The 24,919-nt window shown below is 42.6% G+C and overlaps 2 protein-coding genes across 12 annotated transcripts in view; one reads left to right on the forward strand and one right to left on the reverse strand.

The window, feature by feature from the left end:
- Positions 1 to 20,201, reverse strand: part of Mphosph9 (M-phase phosphoprotein 9) — a 58,598-nt gene extending 38,397 nt beyond the window's left edge. For 3 of the 10 annotated variants that reach the window (XM_010604329.2, XM_010604334.3, XM_010604333.3), the window contains exons 1-7: positions 17,249 to 17,430; positions 14,476 to 14,629; positions 11,872 to 11,961; positions 11,168 to 11,691; positions 9,823 to 9,946; positions 3,841 to 3,931; positions 1,944 to 2,050 (exon numbers count right to left, since the gene is read on the reverse strand). In XM_010604329.2, the coding sequence (XP_010602631.1) occupies positions 1,944 to 2,050; positions 3,841 to 3,931; positions 9,823 to 9,946; positions 11,168 to 11,691; positions 11,872 to 11,961; positions 14,476 to 14,629; positions 17,249 to 17,355 (1,197 nt within the window). In that variant the 5' untranslated portion in view covers positions 17,356 to 17,430. Of the gene's footprint in view, positions 1 to 1,943; positions 2,051 to 3,840; positions 3,932 to 9,822; positions 9,947 to 11,167; positions 11,692 to 11,871; positions 11,962 to 14,475; positions 14,630 to 17,248; positions 17,431 to 20,072 lie in introns of those variants that run through there. The other 7 variants (XM_010604328.2, XM_010604326.3, XM_033762464.1 and 4 more) reach the window with 5 other exon arrangements.
- CUNH12orf65 (chromosome unknown C12orf65 homolog) overlaps positions 19,284 to 24,919 on the forward strand; it is a 12,576-nt gene continuing 6,940 nt past the window's right edge. The window contains exon 1 of one of the 2 annotated variants that reach the window (XM_033762465.1): positions 19,284 to 19,786. The gene's annotated coding sequence lies outside the window, so the exon portion shown is untranslated. Of the gene's footprint in view, positions 19,787 to 20,373; positions 20,514 to 24,919 lie in introns of those variants that run through there. The other variant, XM_010604335.3, reaches the window with a different exon arrangement.

The following is a 24,919-nucleotide window of genomic DNA, read 5'->3' on the forward strand; positions in this document are numbered from 1 at the left end:
CTTTTTTTTTTTTTTTTTTTTTTTTTTTTTTGGTATCTGTTCCTTGTGCTTGCAAGACAGGCAGTGGAACCACTGAGCTAAATCCCCCACCCAGATTTTCCTTTTTAAATGTAAGTTTTATAATGAAATAAAAAGTTGAAAAGCTTTTCCCATAACAAAATATAAATTTGGAGATAAGAAAGCACTGTATTGGTCTAATTGCTAAAATTTTGGGTAGACTATAATAAAATGGGAGGTCATAAAGTCAATGACATCTTAGATTCAATTAATAATATTAATTTATTGACGTTCGAGATCCACTAACTTGGGAAGCCCTATCGATGCAAAGCATATTAAATTTTTCATCCGCGCACAAGCTCACCTCCCCAGCTTCACTTCTTGCATTTATCTGTCTCCCTCCCCCTCTTTGCTCAAGTTTGGGGTGGTGGTTTCTGTTACTCTCCCTAAGGGGAATGTTTACAAGTACCCTGGGACTCCAGGGGTCCCATCTATCCACACGGATCCCTTGTTTTTGCATCCCCATTGGTTACTTCAATTACATCACTTCCTTTCCCAATCCACTCCCTCAACTGCCTAATCAAACTACAGAAGTGAAATATGTACAACAATGTGAACAGTTTCAGTTCTTTGCTCTGAAGCAAACAAAATGTTTGCATTTCTTATTCAAAGAATAACAACAAATGGTGCATAATTATCATACAAATGGATCAGCGGAAGGTGTGACAGAATGGAAAGCCAACATCAGGTCCAGGAGAATGTGAAGTTACCAGCCAAGGACTATTTATAAAACAGTGAGCACACATAACTGCTAAACTATACAATATGGCTTCTATGTTGGATTCTGATGTCTCCTGAACCTTCTCCTTATCCTCTTTGTGGGCTATATTCATAGTGATCCTGCTGACCTTATAATTTGGCCCATGCATTCTTAACTGTTTCTCTGGCTTTGTCTCCTCCAGATTGGAAAGCTATGCAGCTACCAAGATGACAATGCCAGGAACTTACCAAAGGCCTTTACGTAGACCCTCTGTAGAGTAACTCTAACTGCTGATCACAACTATGACCCTCTTCAGCTGGAAGCAGCCAGAGCTGTCTTTGCCCTTTGCCCTCTCACAGCAGTTAGGGGTACTTCTTCAGAGGGGGGAATACTGCAGCTAGGTAAGTTAATTAGATATATTGTAGGCAGTTAGAGAGGACTACCCTCAAGGTGCCAACAGAGCAAGGAGCCAACCTGGAGGACAACCAAGACACATACACTGAAGGCCAGAATGGTAAAAGGAGAGAAACTACTATACCTTTGTGCTTCCCCTGGGGATAAATAGCAGGAATTGATATTCTTAATAGGTTTCAATCACCTGGGTGTGGGGCCAAGGTCTTAACTCAGCCTTTCCAGGAAATATCCCTGACCCCTTACCCTTACTGAAAATCCTTGTACACTTGCTACCCCATTTGACCCCCATTTATTCAATATTACCTGGGTGACTGTACTTGTAATCTTATTGGTTGGTCATTGTTTTGTCCCACCTTATAATTTTCCATTGGGTCTTATAGTTTTGCCCCACTTTGTACCCGCCTCACCACATGGCTTTGCTGTATAAAACTTCTTTGAAAGGTGAGGTGAGCAGGCAGCCCACTTTCCAGTCCCACTTCTGTCTTTCTTATACAGAAGCTTTCTTTCCCTCAAAAAATTTTTCCTACTCTTAAAAAGAAATAAAATAAATAAATCAGTGAGCACAAAAGCCTTCATTTAATTTCACAAAATACCAACTGGGCATTTTAAATTCCATTTTAAAGTAACTTTTCTAAACTTACGTAGTAAAAAATAACGGAAAGAATTTCAAATCAAGTATGACCCTAAAACCCATGCTAGTTGGAAAATGCCAATGTATAACACAGTATTCAATTATAATCATAGCACACACACCAGTGCCCTCCTAAATTACCTGGCTAGGTGACCTGTCTGCAGAGGAGGGTGGTATGAGTGATTTCTCCAAAATTTCAGGCAAAGAGTGATACATGTCCTTCTCGTCCAGTTTCCAATAAGTCAGTCCTAATGTGCACACATATGCAGAGTAGCAAGAAGTGAGGAAAAAAAGACAAAATGCATTCTATAATAACTTATCTCCACCCAAAGAAAACTAAAAATAGGAAGGAACTGGCTTTCAGCTGTGGTTACGGCAAGTTGAATTTTTATGGGAAAAAGAGTCCCATAAATGCCTTATCATGTAAGAAACCTCATTTAATAATGTAAATATATATAACCGAAATATCACTAAAAACCCAAAATGATGTAGTTCAACTTAGAATGTACTTTATTATTTTTATTTTGTTAGTTCATGTTTGCAGCACATCATGGTTATATTCATTGTGGGGAGTTGTACGTGTACGTGCTACATCCAAACTTAGAATATACGTAAGTCTAATAGTGTATACTTACATAGAATCCCTTAATGATTAGCTGGGCATGGTGATGCGTCCTAGCACACTGAGGATGAGGCAGGAGGACTGCAAGTTTGAGCCAATCATGGGCAAGTTATAAAAATGAAAAGAAGGGCTGGGAATGTAGCTCAATGCAAAGGCCCTGATTCGTCAGTACCATAAAGAAAAAAAAATCAGTAATTCAAATATTTATTAAGCATCTACTATGTCAGGCTGGGCAGCAGGAGTAAGAAGAGTAAGTAAATCGTGCAGAACACACAGTAGGTTTTATCATGGGGCAGCACTGGGGTGGTCAGGGTTGCTCACAGGGCTGTGCAGAGGTGAGTAAGAGGGACTTGGTGCTGGGCATGGTGGCGCACGCCTGTAATCCCAGCACTTGGGAGGCTAAAGCAGGAGGATCACTGTGAGCTCGAGACCAGCCTGGGCTACACAGTGAGTTTCAGGTCAATCTCAACTACGTAGTGAGACCCTGTCTCAAAAAACCGAAAAAAAAAAAAGAAGAGGGACTTAGTCATTTGAGCCCACATGAAGGAATTTCTCAGTGGAGGTAATTTCAGCCACTGCAGAAGCCTAGCTGGAGGACAAATATGGTGGATGTGAGCAGCCTTCCTGCTGATGGAGAGAAAGAAAGGGAGTAGCAGAACACATGGAGAAGAGGCATTATCCTGCTGGGCCTCTGAAGGTGCTGGCTGTTACTCCAAGAAGAAGCGGACTACTGCAGGGTTTCAAGCTGGAGTCTCTCGAGCTGCCCTAGCTTTTCAAAGGGTCTCTTTAGCCACCACACTGTGAATCCACTGAAAGGCACAAAGAGGAAGCAGCGAGGCTGGTGAGGAACCTGCAGCAACCAAGGGAAAGCTGAGGTGCCTCAGCAGGGTGGCAGCAGTGCAGTGGGGAGTAGCTGGATTCTGAAAATGTTTGCAAGGCAAAGTGAATTCACTCAAATGAATCGGATATGAATGCTGAGAGAGGAGGAAATAAGAAGTCAGTATACAAATTCAGTGAGACTGGAAGAGCTCACGTTGAGAGCAGAGAGCTGCTCACAGAAGGTTTGAATTTGTCAACTCATTTTGGAGCAACTGAAAAAGTTGCTGCAACTGCACCTCTGCCCTCTATCTTTTTTTTTTTTTCTTTCTTTTTTTCTGCCCTCTACCTTTACAGAACTGGTGATTCCAATTAAGGCAAAAAAGAAAGGTTTCTGGAGGAACACAACACATGGGATGTTTGCAGAAACCACACTGGTGTATGATTTCAAATTTAGAAAAAAATTTAAATAAAAATCTCTTTAAAAGTTTAAGCTGGGCCAAGGCAGGAGGATCACCGTGAGTTTGAGGCCAACCTGAGCTATATAAGGAGACCCCTTATCAACAGACAACATCAATAATAAAAACTTAAGTTGCATACCTGTTCCTGAATTAGACATCCAAGAATGTGGACTTTCATCTGGTTTACTGAGGTAAAAAGCACGAGGATGTGCAGCAGCAGCAAAATCAGACTGCAATTCAAGAAAGAAAACAGTTGGTGGACAACTGAAAATCACAAGGCGCACACTGCCACCACAAGACTGAGAGTCAGCTGTCGCCCCAGGCAAGGGAATGCTGTGGAGAGGCCGCGCAGAACACCTGGCTTCCTCAAGGTGCAAGAGCACAGAGTGACAGGGTTAACAGGAGAGGCTTTCCTTTGCTTTTTCAGGACTAGAGAAGGAAGCAGGGCCTCAAACATGCTGGGCAAAAGCTCTACAATGGACCTACATGCCCAGTCTCACTAAATTGCCCCGTCTGGCCTCAAATTCTGACCCTCCTAACCTCAGCCTCATGAGTAGCAGGGATTATGGATGTGTGCCACTGGCCACTGTACCCAGCTCAAACTTCCTTTCCATGTGCAACTGACAGAAGTTTATTTTGGGGCTGGGGATTTAGCTTAGTGGTTCCACTGCCTGCCTTGCAAATGAAAGGACCCGAGTTCGATCTCAGGTACGAAAAAGAAAAAATGTTTATTTTGGTTCTCTGTGGAACTAGAAAGAGAAAACTGAGGGCAGGAATTACCTAATGAGTTCAAAACTAAAATGTATTTATAATCTGTCATCTACTTCCAAAACACGTTTGAGGTGCCTGGAATTGAAATCACTTAGGCCAGGGCCGGGGATTTAGCTCAGTGGTTCTGCCGCCTGCCTGGCAAGCACAAAGACCCAAGTTCGATCCTCAGTACCAAAAAATAAAATTAAAATTAAAAATAAATTAAAATCACTTAGGCCAGGCATGGTAACACCCATCTTTAAAGTCCTGGCAGTCAGGGAGGCCAAGGCAGAAGGACTGCAAATTTTGAGCTCAGTCTGGGCAACTTAGCAAGATTCTGTCTCAAAACTTTATTTTTAAATTTTTATTTATTTATCTATTTTTTGGTACTGGGGATAGAATTCGGGACCTCATGCTTGCAAGTCAGGTGGCAGCAACACTGAGCTACATCCCCAGCCCGTCTCAAAACTTTAAAAAAATTTAAAAGGGCTGGGGATATAGCTCAGTTTGAAGTTCCTGGGTTCCCCAGTATCACAAAAAGAGTCATTTGGTATAAAAATTAATGTTTCAAAGCTTTAATGATTCATTTTTATTACAAATACAATAAATCTGAAAACCACAAATCAGTATGATTTTCTTTTGGTACCAGGTATTAAACAATAATATGAATCTTAAATAGATTATGTCTTATACACACACAACTGGCTGCTTTTAGTCCCAGAAAAGACTAAAAATGCCTATTAATATTGATTTTGAAAAAATTCTGAATCTCTCTTCAAAGAATCTAATGCTATCAAAAGAAATGTTTTCAAACAGATATGTGACGTAGATATTTCCATCAAAACTTTTCTTATCAGGGCCAGTGATTTAGCTCAGTGTCACCGTGCCTGCCTTGCAAGAGCAAGGTCCTAAGTTCGATTCCCAGTACTGCAAACACCACCCCCTTTCTTCCCTTTGTACTGGAGATCAACTTGGGTCCTTGCACTTAGGAGGCAGGCAGCACAAAAACCTTTTCTTATCAGGGCCTCTATCACTGAGCTTTTTATTCCTTCCAGGCATAAGGTACATATCCATAATCCTAGCTACTTGGGAGACTGAGGCAGGAGGATCTCATGTTCCGGACTAGGCAATTTAACAAGACGCTGGGGGTATGGGACATCTGGGACTATAGCTCAGGGCCAGAGCCTTTGCCCAGCTTGGCATTAAAACAAACAAACAAACAAGTTTCACCCTGTTAAATGTTTCTAAATTTGTTTACAATAATCCATGCAGCCATTGCAAAAGGAGGAGTAACTGAGGTGGCAACATTGTGGGGGGGGGTACCACAATCCTGTCAGCCTCACAGGACACGCTCAGCCTCTTTACCGAGAGAAATTCCTTGGTTTCTTTTGAAATTCCTACCTGCTCAAATGTGTGTCCACACTTAAAAGACTGGGAAAGGCAACTGGACAAGACTGAAGCAAATAGTCCAAGTGAAACAGGCTGGCCTCGCTGGCGCAGCTCTGCAGGACGACATCAGCAGCCTCGCCTACCCGCAGGACTGCAGGTGCCTCAGGCAGACGACGCATAGGAAAATGAGAGCAGGGTGCAAGGAGAAGCCCCTCTCAAGCAGAGACCCCAGCCCAGGGATCTGCTCCCCAGCTCCGCCACACCAGCAGCCCACCAAGGAAACCCCAAGAAGCGCTTCAGTGCAGGAAATGGAGAAGTCACTCTGTTCAGACAAACAACCATGGCAACAAAGAACAACCTGAGCTCTGAAAAACCCTCTGCCACACAACACACTATTTCAAGGTGGACTTCCAAGTAACTGTTACTCAAAATAAACAGCACTGTGCAAGGAGAAAAAAATCTGACCAAAAGAAAATGTTGATCAGCATTCCCTGCTTCAGAGTGAAACCAAAAACAATGGGAAGATAGGATCAAGTAAAGAGGAAAGTTCCAGGGGGCCAGGGACTTAGCTCAGTGGTGCTGCCACCTGCCATGCAAGCGCAAGGACCCAAGTTTGATCCCTGGTACTAAAAAAAGAGGAAAGTTTCAGCTTCAGGGAATCCAGACAGCTATGGATAAGGATGCATTATCTCAGGTGTGATTCGCCAGCCAGCACCACCCACCTCATTTTCACTGAAAACTCAGAAATATCAAAGAAACTTGTTAAAAGAATTAAGATGTGTTATGAATATGTACTCCCTCTGCATGATGATTTAATCATGTACTGCAAATATGTACTAATAAAATTTTTTTTAAAAAGATGCATAGTTAGCATGTAAATTTAAAAAAGAAAAAAAATATCAAAGAAACTTAGGGCCAGGGATTTAGCTCAGTGGTGCCACCGCCAACCCCGCAAGTGCAAGGACCCGCATTTGATTCCTGGTACCAAAAAAAAGAAAAGAAACTTGAAGCTGGCCCTGGTGGCACATGTCTGTGATCCCAGCACTCAAGAGAGGCTGAGGCAGAGAATTACCCTGGGTTCAAGGCCACCCTGGGCCACAATGAATTCGAGGACAATCTGAGCTACATAGCAAGACCTCTCAAAAAACAACACAAAAGAAACTTGACTTCCCTGAATGACTTCATACCAAATGTATCATTCACCTAAAAAAATATTTAAAAAATAAAGGAAATAAACTTGTCCAGCAGATGACCACGGAATAGGAAAGGCTCCAAGGTAAGCACAACTTTCTCCCACATGGGCCGGGCCCGGCTGGTCACGAGGTGGAAGATGCTGAAGACGCTGAAGATGCTGGGGAAAGCTTTTGTTTCTCAGCTGCACAGCAGAGGGTGCCCGCTCCTCAGATTCTCCACCTAACGGTAGCTGTTCACCACTCAAGATGCGGGGGCAGACCCCAGCAAGGAGTGAGAACACCTGACACGGGCCCTGGGCAAGCGTGGGGACCAGGGGCCACATCCAACAGGGAATGAGTCACAGTCACCTGCCTAGATCAGGTTCGATCCCCAGCACGGAAACAAATAATTTTTCATCCTGTTAAAAGAGACAAGAAAACCACTGATTCCCACCAAGTGCATAATCACAAAGCCAAAGTGGAAAAGTCTTAGAGATGGGTGCAGCTCAGTGGGAGAGCCCATGCTCAGCATGGGTAGATTCAATGCCCAGCACACACACACACACACACACACACACACACACACACACACACACACGATCTTGGTCTCAACCTTAAAAATAGAAGAAATCGCTACGTCAGAGAACATTCTCCATCCCACCCTTGATGGCACACAAGTTCTGAAGAACAGCACCACAGGGCTTTTCTGGAACAGAAATACCAACAGCACACAGGGCCTTTCTAAGGCGGAACCACTCGGAGCACTAATGGGCTTTTCTAAGTTGAAACACTTCAGGGTCAAGCAGCTTCATTTGCTTTCACTCCTTTCCTCAAAACAAATCAGGAGAGGAAGAGAAAGGGTTATTGAGAGAAAGCTCCCGAGAGACAGGAGGGGTTCCGAAAGTGGGTTGCTACTGAGGTTCTTTGTCCAAGGATATACAGCAAAATCACAACTTAGGTAGCTATGGGTCAAATTAAAACCAAGCCATAGGATCACATGTATAGTCACTTAGCTAAGGTTGGCCCAACAGGGAACTGGAGCATGTAGCAAGGTATATGACAAGCATCACTAACTTTAGTTTATCTACAACTTCAACACAGAAAGAATAAAAGCATTCCAGAAAGGGCTGAGAGTACTGGTTCGGGCGTCCTGGTCCCCCACCTATGTGTCTCATGCTCTATCCGGGCCCATTGGACCAGGCGGTGCAAACTACAGTATAATCTCAAGCTGCTATTTATCTCCCTGGAGGCTGAAGGACGGGCCTTCGAGCCTCCATCCTGTGGCATGACTCACAATTTTGATGTGTCTCATCTTCGGCACTGATTTCCTCCAGGCCCCAGTTCCTATCTGGCTGCCTGTTAACTCCTCTCTAACTCTGCTGTGCTAACAGGATGATGGAAAGACTATGCTGAGGATGATGAAGTCATCTGAAGTCAGACAGTTTCTAAAGGTATCAGGTTGGCAGAGAGATCCGATTCTGCCTTCTCAATGTATTACTCCTAGCAAGGCTGAGACGGGACAAAAGGGCCCAGAGCTCCATGGTGCATTTTTGTTACCTTCAGCAGCTGTCCGAAATGCATGGCAGCCGGTCACAGCGGAATCAGATGCCCCATGGAAGCTTCAGGAGGCCTTTGCGCTGGCTGCAGAGAGCTTCACGGGGCCCAGCCCAGATGACTCTGCCCCTCTGCAGTGCTCCCCAGTCAGGTCTGAGAGGAGCCTTTCCCCTCCCCAGAAATAAACAGAAAGTCTCACACTGCCCACGCGTGAACCCTTGTCTTTTCCTACCTAAGCAACCATGCACACCGTCAGCAGTTCAGTCACACGCGGCTCCCCACTGCTACACAAGTCCTGAAACAGCCCCTTCTTACTTGTTCCTGATTTCTGAGCTGGTGCACTGGCCAGCAGCCACGACTGGGTACACTGAAGGCAGTTCACAGACAACAGGAGAAGAACGAAAAGATCTACACTTTGCATATTGGTAATTTCAAACCACAATGAGCAAAAGAACTGTAAGGGATTGGGTAAGTGTTATTTTACGACAACTTGGGCCAAGGAAGGCTATCCCAATGTATTGAAACTTAAATGTCTAGAACCCTTTAATGAAAGAAGCTTCTAAATTAGCAAAGGGGCCATGCGGAATGTAAGCATTTCATTCCTTACAAATTGGATCATAAATTCAGAATTGTCTAAATATCAACTTTTTATAAAGGCATCTTAACATGCTCTGAACTTACAGCGCTACTTCTTACAACTTAATACAAATTATTTGAAGGGGTTTTGTTTGTTTGTCTCTGTGTTGCTACGGATCAAACCCAGGGCTTCACACATGGTAGGCGACGGCTCTAACTCTGAGCTACATCCTTAGCCCTAAAGCATTTTTAAGAACAATTAAATGAGGGCCAGGGATTTAGCTCAGTGGTGCCCCCGTCTGTCTTGCAAGTGCAATGGGCCTGAGTTCAATCCCTGAAACAAACAAACAAAAAAACCAAAAAACAAACAATTAAATGAATTGCTCTCTGGCTAAATATAAACATTTAGAGTACAAAGACAAATAGGACCTTCAGAAATTATTCCTCTTTATAGTAGGTATAATACTAGCTCTGATTTCCAGTCTACTAAAGAAGCAATACTCCTGGACACCTTTGAGACACCAAAAGAAAGGCCTGTAAAGTAACAAACTAGCAATACAAAAGAAGTAGTAAAAAGGTTTTGTCAAAAAACCTAGTAAAGAAGTAAACATAGTAAACATAGTAAAGAAGCCCTAAATGGTCAGCAGCTGAAGCAAGCAAAACCATGAGTTTTCACCTACTTTCTCTGAAGGTTTCTTGCTCTGTTCATTTGCTGGCTTAGATCTTGAACATTCATCTTCTACATGTGCTCTCTTTGGTTGGTTCTGCTTCAGTTTTTGTGCCCATGACGTTACAGATGTACTACTTAAGAAGAGATGTCCAAAATTATTATTATTTGTGTGGGGGGGGGGTACTGGGGATCGAACTTGGGTCCTTGCGCTTGCGAGGCAGGCCACCGAACCGCTGAGCTAAATCCCCAGGCCCAAAATTATTTTCTTAAATGCTGTCCTTCACACATACAGGTAACACAGGAGATACTGCTTTGGTAGGAAATGCTCCGAGTTTTCCCAAAGTGTGAGATGGTGGATTTTTATTAACCCACCTAACGATCTATTTTCAAAATCTTATTACCAAAGGCAGAGTAAACAAAAAGACTAACAGTGATCAACATGTATATAGTCTGGTTGAGCATGGTGGCCCATGCCTGCAATCCCAGCTAGCTGGGAGGCAGAGGCAGAAGGATCTCAAATTCTAGGCCACTCTACGCAACTTAGTAAGTCCCTATCACAAAAAACAAAAAATAAAATATAAAGGGCTAGGGATGTAGCTCATTTGTCTAGTATATGCATATCTCTGGATTTAATCCCAGATCACAAAAAACCCCCAAAATATCTAATACGTATAGTCTGTAGCGATGGAATAAAACAAAACCACCACCTAGATCCCCTTCAAGTACTACACAAATCTGTGCTGTGAAAATGTATTTATTGGAAGGAACTAAAATTATATGTAATTTACATGGCTACAGCTAAATACCTTACTTTACATGACACCTTTTAGAAATATAAAACTGAATATAGGGTGAAGTATAAGACTTTACAAGACTGTTTCACAAATATTCAACCACAGTTTTCTTTACAAAAAGTTAGAGTTGATTAAAATGTCATTAAATTTGAAAAAAAATGATTCATATAAAATAGAAGACTAAGAACACTTACTTGCCTGTAATTTTTGGTTTCAAATCACATAAACATATGTGACAAAATTTCACTCTTAATATAGTCCTAATTATACTCTAACTTTTACCAAGTGATTAGAAAATATAAAAGGCATTTTCCTGGCAAGATCTCCTACCTTAAGAATCTAACAGTTTCATAACTGCAAATGGTAAGAAAGTCAGGTGTCATTAGTACAGAACATGCTTTACTTCAATTTTCCACATACAACAAATAAAAGACTTTGATATTAATGATAAAAGTGATACCTGTTTAAATACACCTCATTCTATTATAGCTCAAAAGTTCGCTAAACTCTAATTGTAATACACAAGTAAAACTCCTTTCAAATGATGGTGAAAATACTTACCTATTTGCTTTTCCACTATATATTTCAGAAATCTTATTTTCACCATGAAAATTGTGTTCAAATTCACCAGGAAAAGTGTCAATATCTTCCTTTAAAGATGTACAAAACTCTTCAAGAGTCTGTGAGTAACGACTCCCATGGCCTATGCCATCTCCAGGCGAATCTGTCTGGACCCCAGGCCCTGCGTTCTGCCCCTCTGAGAGTCCTACAGGCTCCATGCGCACTGTGGGGTGTTTAGATCTGTAGGTGTTCAGCTCTGAGACACAGAAGGTGCCATAGCCACTGCTCACAGAGCTGCTGTCCACACTGCAGTCTGCCTGTGATGTGCCCCTGCTCTGCTGCAGCTCAGGTTCCTTAGACTCAGGATAACTAGGGAAAGATTCATTTCTTTCACTGTGTTCAGAAAAAAAACCCATTTGACTTTCTGAAGACACGTGTTTGCCGGCAGAACTTGTATCATAGGAAGTCCACAAAGAATTATTGATCTGTAATTTGATTAAATTTCTTATCTCCTCTCGTACACGCTGGAAACAAAAAGTGACAGAAAGAATGTTACATATCAAAATTTTATAAATGTCATGAAATTACCATTTCAAAATATGTTATTACTCTAAATAGGGTATCTTTAGTTCAAAAAGTGATAAATGAATTGGTTTTCTACAAATCTTTCAAATATTAAAAAATCAGTGTAAGTGACCACTTACTTGGATTTGGTTGTGGAACTGTTCCTGCTGGGCAACTATCTGTTCTTGGCATTGTTTTTCCACCAAATTGAACAACTGTAACCATCTGGCCTGTTAAATTATAAAATATCTTAATTTTTTTAAAAAAAACTTGCTATTTCATAGAAAAATTTCTCCAGTGAGAAACACTGCCCCCCTTTGGTTTTGTTTGTTTGTGACAGGGTCTCACTATGTAGTGAGACTGACCTGGGACTCACTATGTAGTCCAGGCTGGTCTCGAACTCACAGCAATCCTCCTGCCTCAGCCTACTGAGCATTGGGATTATAGGTGTGCACCACCACGCCCAGCTCCTCTGCACAGCTTTCAATGCAAACATCCTGAATGGGATTTCTACTCTGGCCTGGTAAATAATCCAGGGACTTTAAAATCCTAGGTCTGACTCTCAGCTCTCCACTGACCTTTACCTAGAAAAAAAAACAAATTTAATCTCTTTGCATCTCAGTTTCCTAATAACACCTCATAGGGGCCTGGCAAGATTTTATTTTATTTATTTTTTTGGTACCAGGGATCGAACTCGAGTCCTTGAGCTTGCAAAGTACGCAGTGGAACCACTGAGCTAAATCCCCGGCCCAAGATTTGACGTTAAATTTGACTGTACAGTGCAAGTAAAGTAGTGATTTCAATAAAGAAAAAACTACATTTTGGAAATTGTGAAGCACTGTCATCACAAAGGTGAGGGGGGCGTGCCTCCCCTTTTACAGCAGGCGGTTCCAGTAACACAAATCATAGTACCATGGCACAGTCTCCCACCGTGATGAACTATCCTGTGTCCACTGTAAATTATAAAAACAATAAATATTTTGCACAGTTTGCATTCTACCCAAAACAAACTTAGGTCTTACAGAATTTCATTAGAAGTTAGTATTTCAGAAAATTGGGTGTCACTCATGGAGGAGACATTCACAATATTGGATCAAGATATGGCTGGGGCTGGGAATGGTGGTGCACCTCTGTAATCCCAGCACTGAGGCTGAGGCAGGAAGATCACCATGGGTTTGAGGCCAGACAGGGGCTACATAGTGAGCTTAAGGCCAGTCTGACCTATGAAACTGACTCAAAAAAAAGAAGATACGGCTGGGGCTGGGGATGTAGCTCAGTGCTAGAGCACAGGTGTGAGGGCCTGGTTCAATGCCCAGCATTGCAAAAACAAACAAAACTACCATATCCGTATTGATCTCTTGCTTGCAGCTGCTATGTTCATAGTGAGCCTGCACACTGTACAGGTGAACACCAGACAACTTCCTATGACTTCTAATGAAGATGTGCCTCAGTATGCATATATTTTTTGGTGTCAGGAATTGAATCCATGCCTTGTGCATGTTAGGCAAGCACTCTACCACTGAGTTACACCCTAGCCCCCTATATTGCTTTTTTTGAAGTGGATACGATAGGTTATATTACCTATGGACTATACTCAAGGATAATATAAATTGTGCTTAATTTAAAAATTGTTATATGAGCCAGGGATTTAGCTCAGTGGTTCTGCCGCCTGCCTTGCAAGTGCAAGGACCCAAATTCAATCCTGGGTGCCAAAAAAAAAAAATGTTATAAAAAGAGTGCCTGGGTCTAATGCAATTGAGTGCTACTGACAATGTATCGAATATACTATCTGGCAAAGAGACAACATTTATTATTCTTACCCTATAACTATTACTACTGTATACATAATCAGTACTGCCAAATAGTTAAAACGCTACAATAACTAGCTATTAGTTAATGGTGTACTTTCTAAATCCCCAGCCCCAAAATTTTCTTTCTTTCTTTTTTTTTTTTTTTTGGTTTTCTGAGACAGGGTCTCACCATGTAGTTGAGACTGATCTGGAACTCACTATGTAGCCCACGCTAGTCTCAAACTCACAGTGATCCTCCTGCCTCAGCCTCCTGAGTGCTGGGATTACAGGCGTGAGCCAACATGCGTTGCTTACTTTTTTCTATATTCTGAAAAATAACAAAAATTCTGGTTCTAAAAGTACAACTAACATTTAAAACAAAACCTACTGTTAAGAATTAATAATATTATGAACTTCTATAAAGTATTACCAACTCTAGTTCATCTTGAAAAACAGGGAAAGTCCACTTTGGGCACTATTCCATAAAATAAAAATTTTAAGTATTCTTTTAACTGTTAATTTTTTCTAACAGTGCTAGGGGTTAAACCTAGGGCCCCCCACAAGCTAGGCAAGCGGTCTACACTGAGCTATACTCCCAGCTCCCCCATTACATTTATATATAATTTAACTTATGGATGGAAAAAAGAATCAATGACCTGAAAACAACAGAACACAATGTATCACAGCTAAAAGTGATAAGGTCCTAAACAGAAGCCTAAATTCAGAATTAAAACATTCAATATATTCAAAGTAGATTTAGGTTTTTCAAAATGGGGTCAATTCCATTTGAGGAACTTTTTCCCACTTGTTTAATATCATTCCCCAATTAATGTACTTGACTAGTTTTGCAATTAAGCATCATGCTCTTTTGGACATAAAGTTCTAATAACTTAGAGTTCAGTACAGGTTCATTTAAATATTATTTTAAAATCCCAAAAAAAAAAAGCGAGATACCTCACAGTTTTTCCAGCGTTCTGAATCAGGCTTCCCTCTGTTCTGTAGCTCTTGCATGAAAGAGGCTAGCACTTCCACTGTCCCTTGGATGGCAGGTGGTCCTGTCTTCCCTGAGAGAGAGGACACCCCATTTGTACTAAGGTGGGGACTACTTCTGTGGAAACATAAATCATTCACATGGTTTGTTCGATCTACCCGAGTGCTGAATCACTCAGCAGTTTGTGATTAGTACAGCAGCACAAAATCAATGACATTTAATTCTTCTAATTGGCACTTTATTTGTGAAAATCAGATGACAAGTTTGTCCAAAAGGAAAACAGTAAGATGACAGACAGTACTTTATTTTTTTAAGAGCATAAAGAAAGACCTTCTCCAGGAACACCAGAGCGCCGGCAGAAAGTAAGATGTGCTGATGTCTTCAGAAAGTTTCCAGCTTCTCAGCTCTACTCATCTAGGGGCCTGCTCCAGCCGACAGCGAGCACAGCCCTGCACCGTGTGCTGGCGATTCTGTCTCCACCCCCTGAGAAGACAACCCAGTCTTGTCACCCGGGTCCCCTCATTTGGTGTGATAAAGCCTGTGCTTATTCCTCCACTATCGCTGAATGAAAGCTGTGCCAAGCAAATTAACAGCAAATATTCAGGACTTCTTCAGCCTACTTAGGATGTAAAACATCAACCCTTTCCAGGAACGACTGCTCTTCCAGACTTGAGTACATCAGCACACAGAGCATGATTCAGGACACTAGAGTTGGTTTAAAACCCAATCACTCAAAGATTATATTCATCTATTTATTATTTTACCCAGTTTTTTTCACAAGGAATTTATAAAGAGGACAATAATGAAAACAACAGTAAATAAAGATCAGAGAGAAAATATTAAAATTCAAAGGAAAGAAGAACCCAGTAAGTGTCCAAAAGAGATTTACATAGTTGTAATAATGTAGTTTCAATCTGGTGAATTTACCTACCACTCATAATTTTCATGAGGAAAGCACATTTGGGTTCCTCCAGGCAAATCAAACACTGTATTTTTCAAGAAATTTCTTCTAGAAGTAGAGCTCAGAGCCCACTGTGACACCGGAAACAAAGCTTGTGGCCAATCCTCAGCTCACACCAATGGCCACAGCTGGCATCTCTTTTATGCCATTTCTTACTCTTCCAAGATTACCTTTCACTCTAATTTACGTTTTCCTATTTCATTTTATAGATTTTAAGTTCCTCAGGAAGGCAGAGAATAAACAATCGTTATAGTTATTTATAATTTTCTTCAAAAGACCTACATGTTTAAAGCTATTTGTCTCTTGCCACCAGGCTCGAGACCACTACCTTTTTGCTATGTTGCACGTACCTGCATTTTATAACTGATCACCTCTCTGACAGGCCTACCTCTTCGCTATTCTGAGCTACCATAAATTTATTTATTTATTTATTTATTTAGGTTCTGGGGATCAAACTTGGGACCTTGCGCTTGAAAGGCAGGCAGCAGAACCACTGAGCTAAATCCCCAGCCCTGTTACCACAAATTTAGAAACTAAATAACTAAGCTTGTCAGATTTCATGCAAATTGAGAGTAAATATGCTCTGATTAAAAACTAATTGGGGCCGGGGATTTAGCTCAGTGGTTCCAGGGCCTGCCTCGCAAGTGCAGAGTTCGATCCCCAGTACAAATAAATAAATAAATGGGCTGGAGGGTACCTCAGTGCTAGAATGCCTGCTTAGCATGCCCAAAGCCTTGGGTTTAATCCCCAACACCACACAACAAACAACAACACAGCTAAGGGATAGCCTAAAAAGAAAATGCAAGGGCTGGTAATATGACTGAATGGTAGAGCACCTGCCGGGCATGCAAAAGGCTCTGGATTCCATCCCTTATGCAAAAAATGAGACACATTGGACCTTTTGTCTGCTGTGGTTGCACACACTTCTAATCCCAGCTACTAGGGAAATTGAGGAGGGAGTATCCAAATTTCAAGGCTAGCTTAGGCAATTTAGTGAAACTGTTTCTAGAAAACAAACAAACAAACCTATAGCACTTGGAAGCTGAGACAGGAGAATCCCTGTGAGTTGGGCTACACAGCAGGACTCTGTCTCAAAACAGAACAAAACAACAAGGGAAGTAGGGAGGGAGCTCAGTAGTAGAGTCCTTGCCTAGCAGGCTTGAGCCCTGGGTTCAACCCCCAGTAATTAAAAATAAAAACAAAAACCCAAGCATTTTGCTATCATACTAACTCAGGGTCTGCACAGTCTGTTTTTACTATTCAACTTTAATTGGTGGGGCTAGGGATTTAGCTCAGTGGTTCCGCCATCTGCCTCACAAGCATGAGGTTCTGAGTTTGATCCCTGGAAGCAAAACCAAAAAACTTTTAATTGCTACTGTTCAGCTTGGTAAGGTGTTTCTGTAACATAAAACATTATTTGTACCAAAATGTAGAAATCATATTTAAGCAACTACAGCTTAAAGATATATTTGTAATTTGCCAGAAGGGAAAAAATATATAAAGGAAAATACAACTGGCAAAATAAGTACTATTTCATGACGTTCCCTTGCAAAAATACATCTCTCTAGCAGAAATGAAAAATGCAGGATGAAAAACTATTCTCAATATTCCCTGAACAGCTGCTGATCATAGCTGGGGGTTTTTGTTGTTGTTGTTGTTTATTTGTTTAACATACAAATCAGCAATCAGCAACGATACTATTTAGATAAATTGGTAAAGGACCAAGAAAGGTGATTTTGGTGTGTTACATTTAAAAGTATTTATCCCATTCTTACCTATTAGTATTTAAGCTCAGTCCATGAGAATGGGGAGAAATTTTGATATCAGATTCTACAGAAGATGAAGTTTTTGGTAAGATTTTCACCAAGTCAAAATCTTCCATAGTGTACAGAAACGGTTACAGTCTCTTATTTGAAAACAGTGGTTCTTTTACTGTTTGAGGAAACTGAATCCGAGTCATCTTCAGATGCTTCATCATCTACCATCATTTTCAGGTGCTAACATTCAAAACTGTAAAACTTCCTAACCTTCCAAGAGTCTGAAAATGAATGAGGAAAAAATAGTACTATAAAAAGCCACTAACTTAGCAACTGCCTTTTCAGACTGAAAACTTTCACTTCTTTCATATAAATGTACATTAAGGACAGCAATGGTTTTTTTTATGTTTTTGTTTTTGTCGTTTTATTTTTTGAGACAGGGTCTCACTGTTTAGTTCAGTCTGGCCTTGAACTCAATATGTAGCCCAGGCAGGCCCTGAACTCAGTCATCCTCCTGCACCAGCTTCACAAGTGCTGGAATTACAGGCCTGGCTCGCAATATTATTTATAATGGCCAAAATGTAGAAACCTTAATGTCCATCAACAGATAAATGGCAAATACTGTATGACATGTCCATGTAATGGATTATCTGGATTTAAGGAATAAAGTCGTGCTTTTAGTGGTGCAAGTGTAGTGCTGTACACCTGAAATCCCAGCACTCTGGGAGGCTGAGGCAGGAGGATCACAAGTTAGAGCCCAGATTTTACTTAGCAAGACCTTGTGTCAAAAAATAAAATGGAAGCTGGGGATTTAGCTCAGTGGTTCCACCGCCTGCCTCATAAGCACAAGGTCCTGAGTTCAATCTCCACTACAAAAAAAAAAAAAAAAAAAAAAAGGAATGAAACACTGATACCTGGATGAACGTGGATGAACACTGAAAACAACACGCTAAGTAAAAAGAATCTGCCACAAAAGAACACAGGATTCCAATCCCAGCACTTGGGAGACTGAGGAAGGCAATCATCTGAGATCAAGGCCAGCTTGAATTATATAGAATACAGTGGGCACAGGCTTTCTTTTTGGGGTAATGAAGAATTGTGGAACTAAGATAGCAGTAACGATGGTCCAACAGTCTTGTGAATGTATTAAACACCACTGGATCACACTCTGAAAAGGGCGAATTTTATGACATGTGAGTTATAAATCTCAAGGGTGATTTGCAAAAGTAGCCTCACCATTTTTAGGTAATATTTCAGATTTTTTTTTTTTTTTTGTAATGGGTATTGAACTCCAGTCCTTGTGCTTGCAAGGCAGGTGTCAGGCATTGGAACCACTGAGCTAAATCCCTGGCCCACACGCATCATTTCTTTAACAACTAAACTTTGTGAGGCCAATTAAAATCTTACTGAGGCTGAGTACAACAATGTCTCCTATTTAGAGAATCTGTGCATTAAAAAAAAAAAAAGATCAGCTGGATGTGGTGGTGCACACCTGTAATCCCAGCACTCAGGAGGCTGAGGCAGGAGGATCACTGTGAGTTCAAGACCAGCCTGGACTACACAGTGAGTTCCAGGTCAATCTCAACTACATAGTGAGACCCTGTCTCAAAAAACAAACAAACAAAAAAGATTGAGGAAGCAAGAGAAAAACAAGAAAAAAGAAAAACCTATGCTATTTAAAAACGAAAAGTTTCAAGAGTGTTTCTGAGGAAAACCACCTAATACTCTGGTTCCCTTAGATTCCCCACTTCCCAGCACCCGGTTTTAGAAAGCAGTGCTGAATAATAAAAACCATCAGCTCATCAAGAAAACACTTCCTGCAGGGACAGGTGTGAAAGCCCAGGGTAACTGGACCTAACTCAAGGGCCTACTCCCAGGTGGCTCAGCTCATCACCGTTGACAAATGAAACACTGAAAAAGCCAGGCGCTGCGTCCCTTTCCAGTGGGCAAGGAGCACCTGGCTTCCAATCACCTGACTCTAATACCAGGGACAGACAAGTTCTCCAGGGAGGCGGAGCTACCACCCCCTCTATTCTTTCTCCGCTGAGGTCACCGGATGCAGGAGCTGCAGATAGAAAACGTCTAGAAATTCAAGGATGCTTCCCCGGATGAGGGGGCAGGATGCGATGAAAAAAAAAAGAAAAGATTTTTTTAAAAACCCGGTAACGATGCTGAATTTTACGAAGAGGGACAAAGTTGATAGGAAATGAATAGCGGATCAGAGACATTTTTGTATTTCCCAAAATAGGACACCTCCACCCCCACCCCACAACCCTGAGCAAGAAAAGGGACGAGTCAAGGGGTTCGACCAGCAATGTGAAAGGCGCCCACTCTGTTGGGATGATTTCCAGGGTTGGCACCCGATCGGGACACATGAGTCGCCCTCATAGCCAGACCTCGGTCGCCGCGGAAGAGAGTGGGTCATAACCGGGAAGAGATAAAGAAGAAAGAGATTAAGAACCCCAAGCAGTCGCAGACTGCAGACAGCAAGGAAGACGGAGCAGCCACCGCTGCAACTACTACTATCGCGATTCCCAAAGGAAGTCCAGGCACCAGGTAAATAACAAACAAACAAACACCCACAACCCCCCCCCTAGAGAAAGGCGCTCTGCGATTGGGCCGCGTGGGTGTCATTCAAAGGCACCGAGTCTAGAAAGGGCGCAAGCAGCGCGACACGGCCCCCAACACGCTGCTAGCGGACTCGGGGGTTGCTGGTCGTTAGTCAGTGGTCTCCTCTCGGTCTAGCCCATCAACATACTCAGGGTTCCACTAAAACGGACTCTCCTAAGTCTCGTCCCCCGTCCCGCGGGTGGCAACTCCTCGCAAGAGGACTGCCACTTACCTGAGCGTTGCTTCCACAGCCGAAGTCAGGGTAGGGAGCGCGGCCTCTCGTGACCGTTAAAACTCGAAGGAGCGTGCGCGCGCCCGGCGTTTCATCCGCGATTGGCTGCTCAGAAGTGGGTGGAGACAGCCAAGGGCCGAGCGCTAGTCCACCAGCCAGTCCAACAAGCTCTGTAAAGGTCTGACGCCAGGGAGGCGTGAGAGGGGCGGGTCTTGTGTCTACCCCCTGATTGGTTCTTTGGGTACCTACCGCTACCACGCGGGAAAGAAACCTCAATTTCTCGCATGCGCAGTTACTGAGAATGACTCTCCAGCAAGGGAGGGAAGCCGGAGAGAGCGTGTGGCGCGTGCGCAGAGTCGGGAGCGCCCTTGTGCTCCGGGATCTGCAGTGGTTTGGGATTTTCTTTGAACTTTTCCAGGTGGAGGCCAGTTCTGAGAGCAGGTAAGCGTCTGCGCACAGCCCCACGGCTGCCCACGACTGTCCGGGGCTTTGGAAAGAGCCCTAGGAGACAGGATGCCTGAATTTTCCCCGGCTGGCGACCGTGAGTGCGCTGCCAGTTTATCTGAAGACCCATTGGTGGGAGGCGGAGCCAGCCCTGAACCCCTGAGTTAAGTTTTTGTAGGACTCGGTTTACCCTAAGTAGCTAGGACTCTTCAAACACTCTGGGTGGCGGAAAGGAGGAGAGATCAGTGCCCTGAAGAAAATAATTCCACTGAGCCCAAGTAGAGTCGGATGTGGCGTCGGAGGCGTGGCACGTGATCGTGCCACAGAACCACCTTCCTTCCCGCGGGCCACAGCCCGGCCCCCCGCACTGTCCTGCAGCCTCGTTAGCCTTTCGGGTTCTTCTGCACTTAGCTTTGCCCCGGGTTGTGGCCCAAGCAGTTGCTCGCTGGCATTGTCCCTTAAGCGTGCCCAAGATGGCACCGAGAAGCCAGGATGCGGGAGACGTATTTGTCCTTGGAGTGCAAATGTGCCAGAAATCATTCCATCTCATTTGCGCCTTCTCAGAATACTTATTATTTTAGTAAAAGTTCGTCTCCATCCAAAACCCCACCAGTGTGTGTGTGAGATCTTAAACTTACATAAATTGAAGCCCTCCCCCATTATGTTAACCCGCCAGGCCATCTCTTAGGCTCACATCACGATGCAAACACACGATTCATCAGCGCACCTGCTCTGTTTTCAAGGACCGTATTTTAAGGCCACAAAAGGAGAAAGACAAGCAGATGCAGTTTTAATCATTTAATTTCAGTTGGCCACAAAATGCAGAGACACATGATGTGACATTACAGAAGAATGAGAAGTGTGAATTCCTGAGAAAGCTCCAGGCTGTGTTTCTCTACAGGAAAAATATTAACCCCAAATGCAAGTAGTGATGATGAATTATTAACCATGCAGTAGACAGTTGATTGCTTTTGGCTATGAGCTCTGATGGGATTGGTTATTTTGGGAGTGGATGCTTTTGATTGTTGTTTTTAGCAGTATGACTTTAGGTAATTTTTTTTACCAGTATGGAGATTGAACCCAGCACCTTCAAACTGAGCTATATCCCTAGCCCTTTATTTGTATGTATGTATGTATGTATTTATTTTGGTACCGGGAATCAAACTCAGGTCCTTGCTCTTGCAAGGCAGTCGGTGGAACCACTGAGCTAAATCCCTGGCCCCCTAGCCATTTATTTTTTGCTTTGTTTTGGTTTTGGTTTTGGTTTTTGAGACAGGGTCTCACTATGTAGTTGAGACTGAACTGGAACTCACTATGTAGCCCAGGCTGGTCTCAACTCACAGCAATCCTCCTGCCTCAGCCTCCCGAGTGCCAGGATTACAGGCGTGCACCACCACGCCCAGCCACTAGCCATTTATTTTTAAAGACAGTATCACAAGAATTGCCCAGGTTGGGTTTTAACTTATAATCCTCTTGCCTCAGCCTCTCACAGAGCTGGAATTACGGGCATGTGCCCCCACATCTGGCTTCATAATTTTTTTTTACATACTTTCTTTATAATCTGCTAGTTTTTTTTGTTTTGGTTTGGTTTTTGGGTTTTTTTTGCTTATTTTTTGTTGTTATTTTAAGACAGGATCTCACTATGTTGTCCAAGCTGTCCTCAAATCCATAGTGATCCTTTTCAGAAGTTGGGCTGACAATGGTTCGAGGCATATAGTATCTGTTAAATAGGATGTCACTTTGTATCATTAAAATTTTTTTTCTTGAACCCTGGGCCTTGAATATACTGGGCATGTGATCTACCACTGAGTTACACTCCCAGCCCTTATTTCTTACTAAGTTGCCAGGCTCACCTTGCACTTGCAGTCTTCTTGCCTCAGTTTCCCAAACAGCTAGAATTACAGTTTGTGCCACCATATCTGGCTGTCACTGAATTTTTTTTTAACCATTTTATCATTTGGGGGAGGGGATTTTTCACAGAAAATAAGAGAAACAATAAAACTTTACAGTAAACTAGTAAACATAGAAATGATCAGATTTATATATATATTGCTGGAATTGAACCCAGGGCCTTGTGAGTATTAAGCAGTTGTTCTACCACTGGGCTATATGCCCACCCATACGTTTAAATTTTTTGTGTTTTTGAAACAAGGTCTCACTGTGTAGCACAGGCTGGCCTCAAACTTGTGATCAGCCTCCTGAGTGCTGAGATTACAGGCATGCACCACCATGCTTGGCTAACATTTAAATTTTTTTTTATCTTTCCTGTCTTGTGTGTGTGTGTGTGTGGTACCAGGGATCGAACTCAGGACCCTGCACTTGTGAGGCAGTCACCGTGCCACTGAGTTAAATCCCTAGCCCTATCTTTCCTGTCTTTCATTATTTTCTTGTACTATACAGTATTCCATAATCCCTAAAGACATTTTTGTTTGAACTAGGACTGACTTCGTGGTGGGTGGTTTTATCTTTCACTGTGAGCCTGCTGGGAAATCAGGCTGTATTTTTGGCATCATAATGAGGTCCTTGGCACCTGATTTCATAGACCAGAATTATGACCTCACCAAATAGCATGTCTTTGGCAGTTAGATGGTTTCTAAGTACTTCTTAAAGTGGATCATACCAAGTAAAATAATCTGTCAGTCATTCTTCTAGATATATTTTCACTCAGAGCTCTAAAAACCCCAAGAGGCCAGGGATGTAGCTCAGTGGCACCGTGCCTACTTTGTAAGTGCAAGGTCCTGAGTTTGATCCTCAGTACTGGAAAAATAAAAAATAAAAGCCCCATGAAATAGGCCATGCATGGTGGCATATGCCTGTCATCCCAGCACTGGGGAGGCTGAGGCAGGAGGATCACCACAAGTTCTCCACCAGCCTGGACTATAGTGAGTTCAAGGCCAGCCAGAACTGCATAGCGAGACCCTGTCACAAAAAAAGAAAACCTGATGAACCTGATGTATGTTCTGGAGGCTGAGGCAGGAGGGTCATGAGTTCAAGGCTAGCCTGGGCAACTTAGCAAGATCTGTTTCAAACACATTGTTTTGAAAATATGGTCTTGCAAAGTAAGTCTTCCTGATAGAATCTACACAGTGGGTTACTCATATTAAATATAATAACATTTTTAAACAAATAGTAAGCCATTTATTTTTAAAAATTACTTTAAAAGTTGTTTATACATGTGGAATTACATAACTTGGTGACAACATTCAAAAATGTATAGGCTATTTCATATTATTGCACTTACTCTAATATATAAGGCATTTTATTTTTACATAAATAAAGGATAACATATAATATCATTCAACAGGTGTGGTGCCAATTAATACAATTCAGTGAGATGTGTGTGGGAGGATGGAAAGGAAACCCAGGCTCTTCAGCCTTCATGGTATAATAACATATTTTAAAGTGAATTAGAAATGTTTAAATTGGAAATACACAAGCCAGGGATTTAGCTTAGCAGCACAGCACCTGTCTGGCAAGTGCAAGGTTCTGAGTTTGATCCCTAATACCAAAAAAAAGAAAGAAAGAAAGAAAAGTTGTAAATATACAAACCATCATTAATGGCAATGAAGACTTTGAAAAGAAAATGTAGTGCTATGAATAGTGCTTTTTTATTTTCCCCTTGGTACCGGGAATCAAACTCAAGTCCTTGCACTTGCCAAGGCTTGCACAGCACCACTGAGCTACATCTCCGGCCCCAGTGTGTTTCTGTTTTAAGAGTGCAGTTGATAAATTATAAGGTTCCCGTGAGATGCCGTAAATAGAAGAAAATCACAGTGGCGCACACAAATAACCAGGGTAACTGTGAATGCAGATCGTGGGTGAGAGGTGCTTTGCCTTCCTGTGAAGCCAGAAGTCCAGGAACGCTCATGGCCTCAACCTTACTGCCCCATGGCGCCTTGTGTGGGCATCACAAAACTGGAGAGAGCTCCATTCGTCTCCCTTGTGTTTTGGCGGGAGGCTGGGGCTGGGGCTCAGTGCAAGGGCCTGGCCTAGCACGCACAGGCCCCAGGTTCCATCCCCTGCACTGAGATGCATACCAGCACAGTGCTTGTCATACTTCGCCGAGCCTCGAAATCTCCTTGGGATCTTGTTGAGATGTGGCCATCATCCTGGCTGGGGCAAGGCCTGAGCGGCTTCGTGCCCAACACCCTACCCGAAACCACACGTTGAGTAGCAAGGCCCAGAGCTCCCAACTGCGGTGCCCCGGCCACCAGACCTGACTGGTGACCATGGAAGCGAGGTGGGTCCAAACAGATGTGCCCTGAGTACGAACTGAAAAAAGAATGTGATACCTGTTTTAACATGATTTATATGTTGAAATAATATTTGGGCGGGGAATTTAGCTCAGTGCTTCTGCCACCTGCCTCGAAAGCACAAGGACTGGAGTTCGATCCCTGGTACCA

This window comes from Fukomys damarensis, unplaced genomic scaffold, assembly GCF_012274545.1.
Source record: "Fukomys damarensis isolate Sample0158 unplaced genomic scaffold, DMR_v1.0_HiC HiC_scaffold_12, whole genome shotgun sequence".
In the NCBI taxonomy this organism is placed as follows: Eukaryota; Metazoa; Chordata; class Mammalia; order Rodentia; family Bathyergidae; genus Fukomys; species Fukomys damarensis.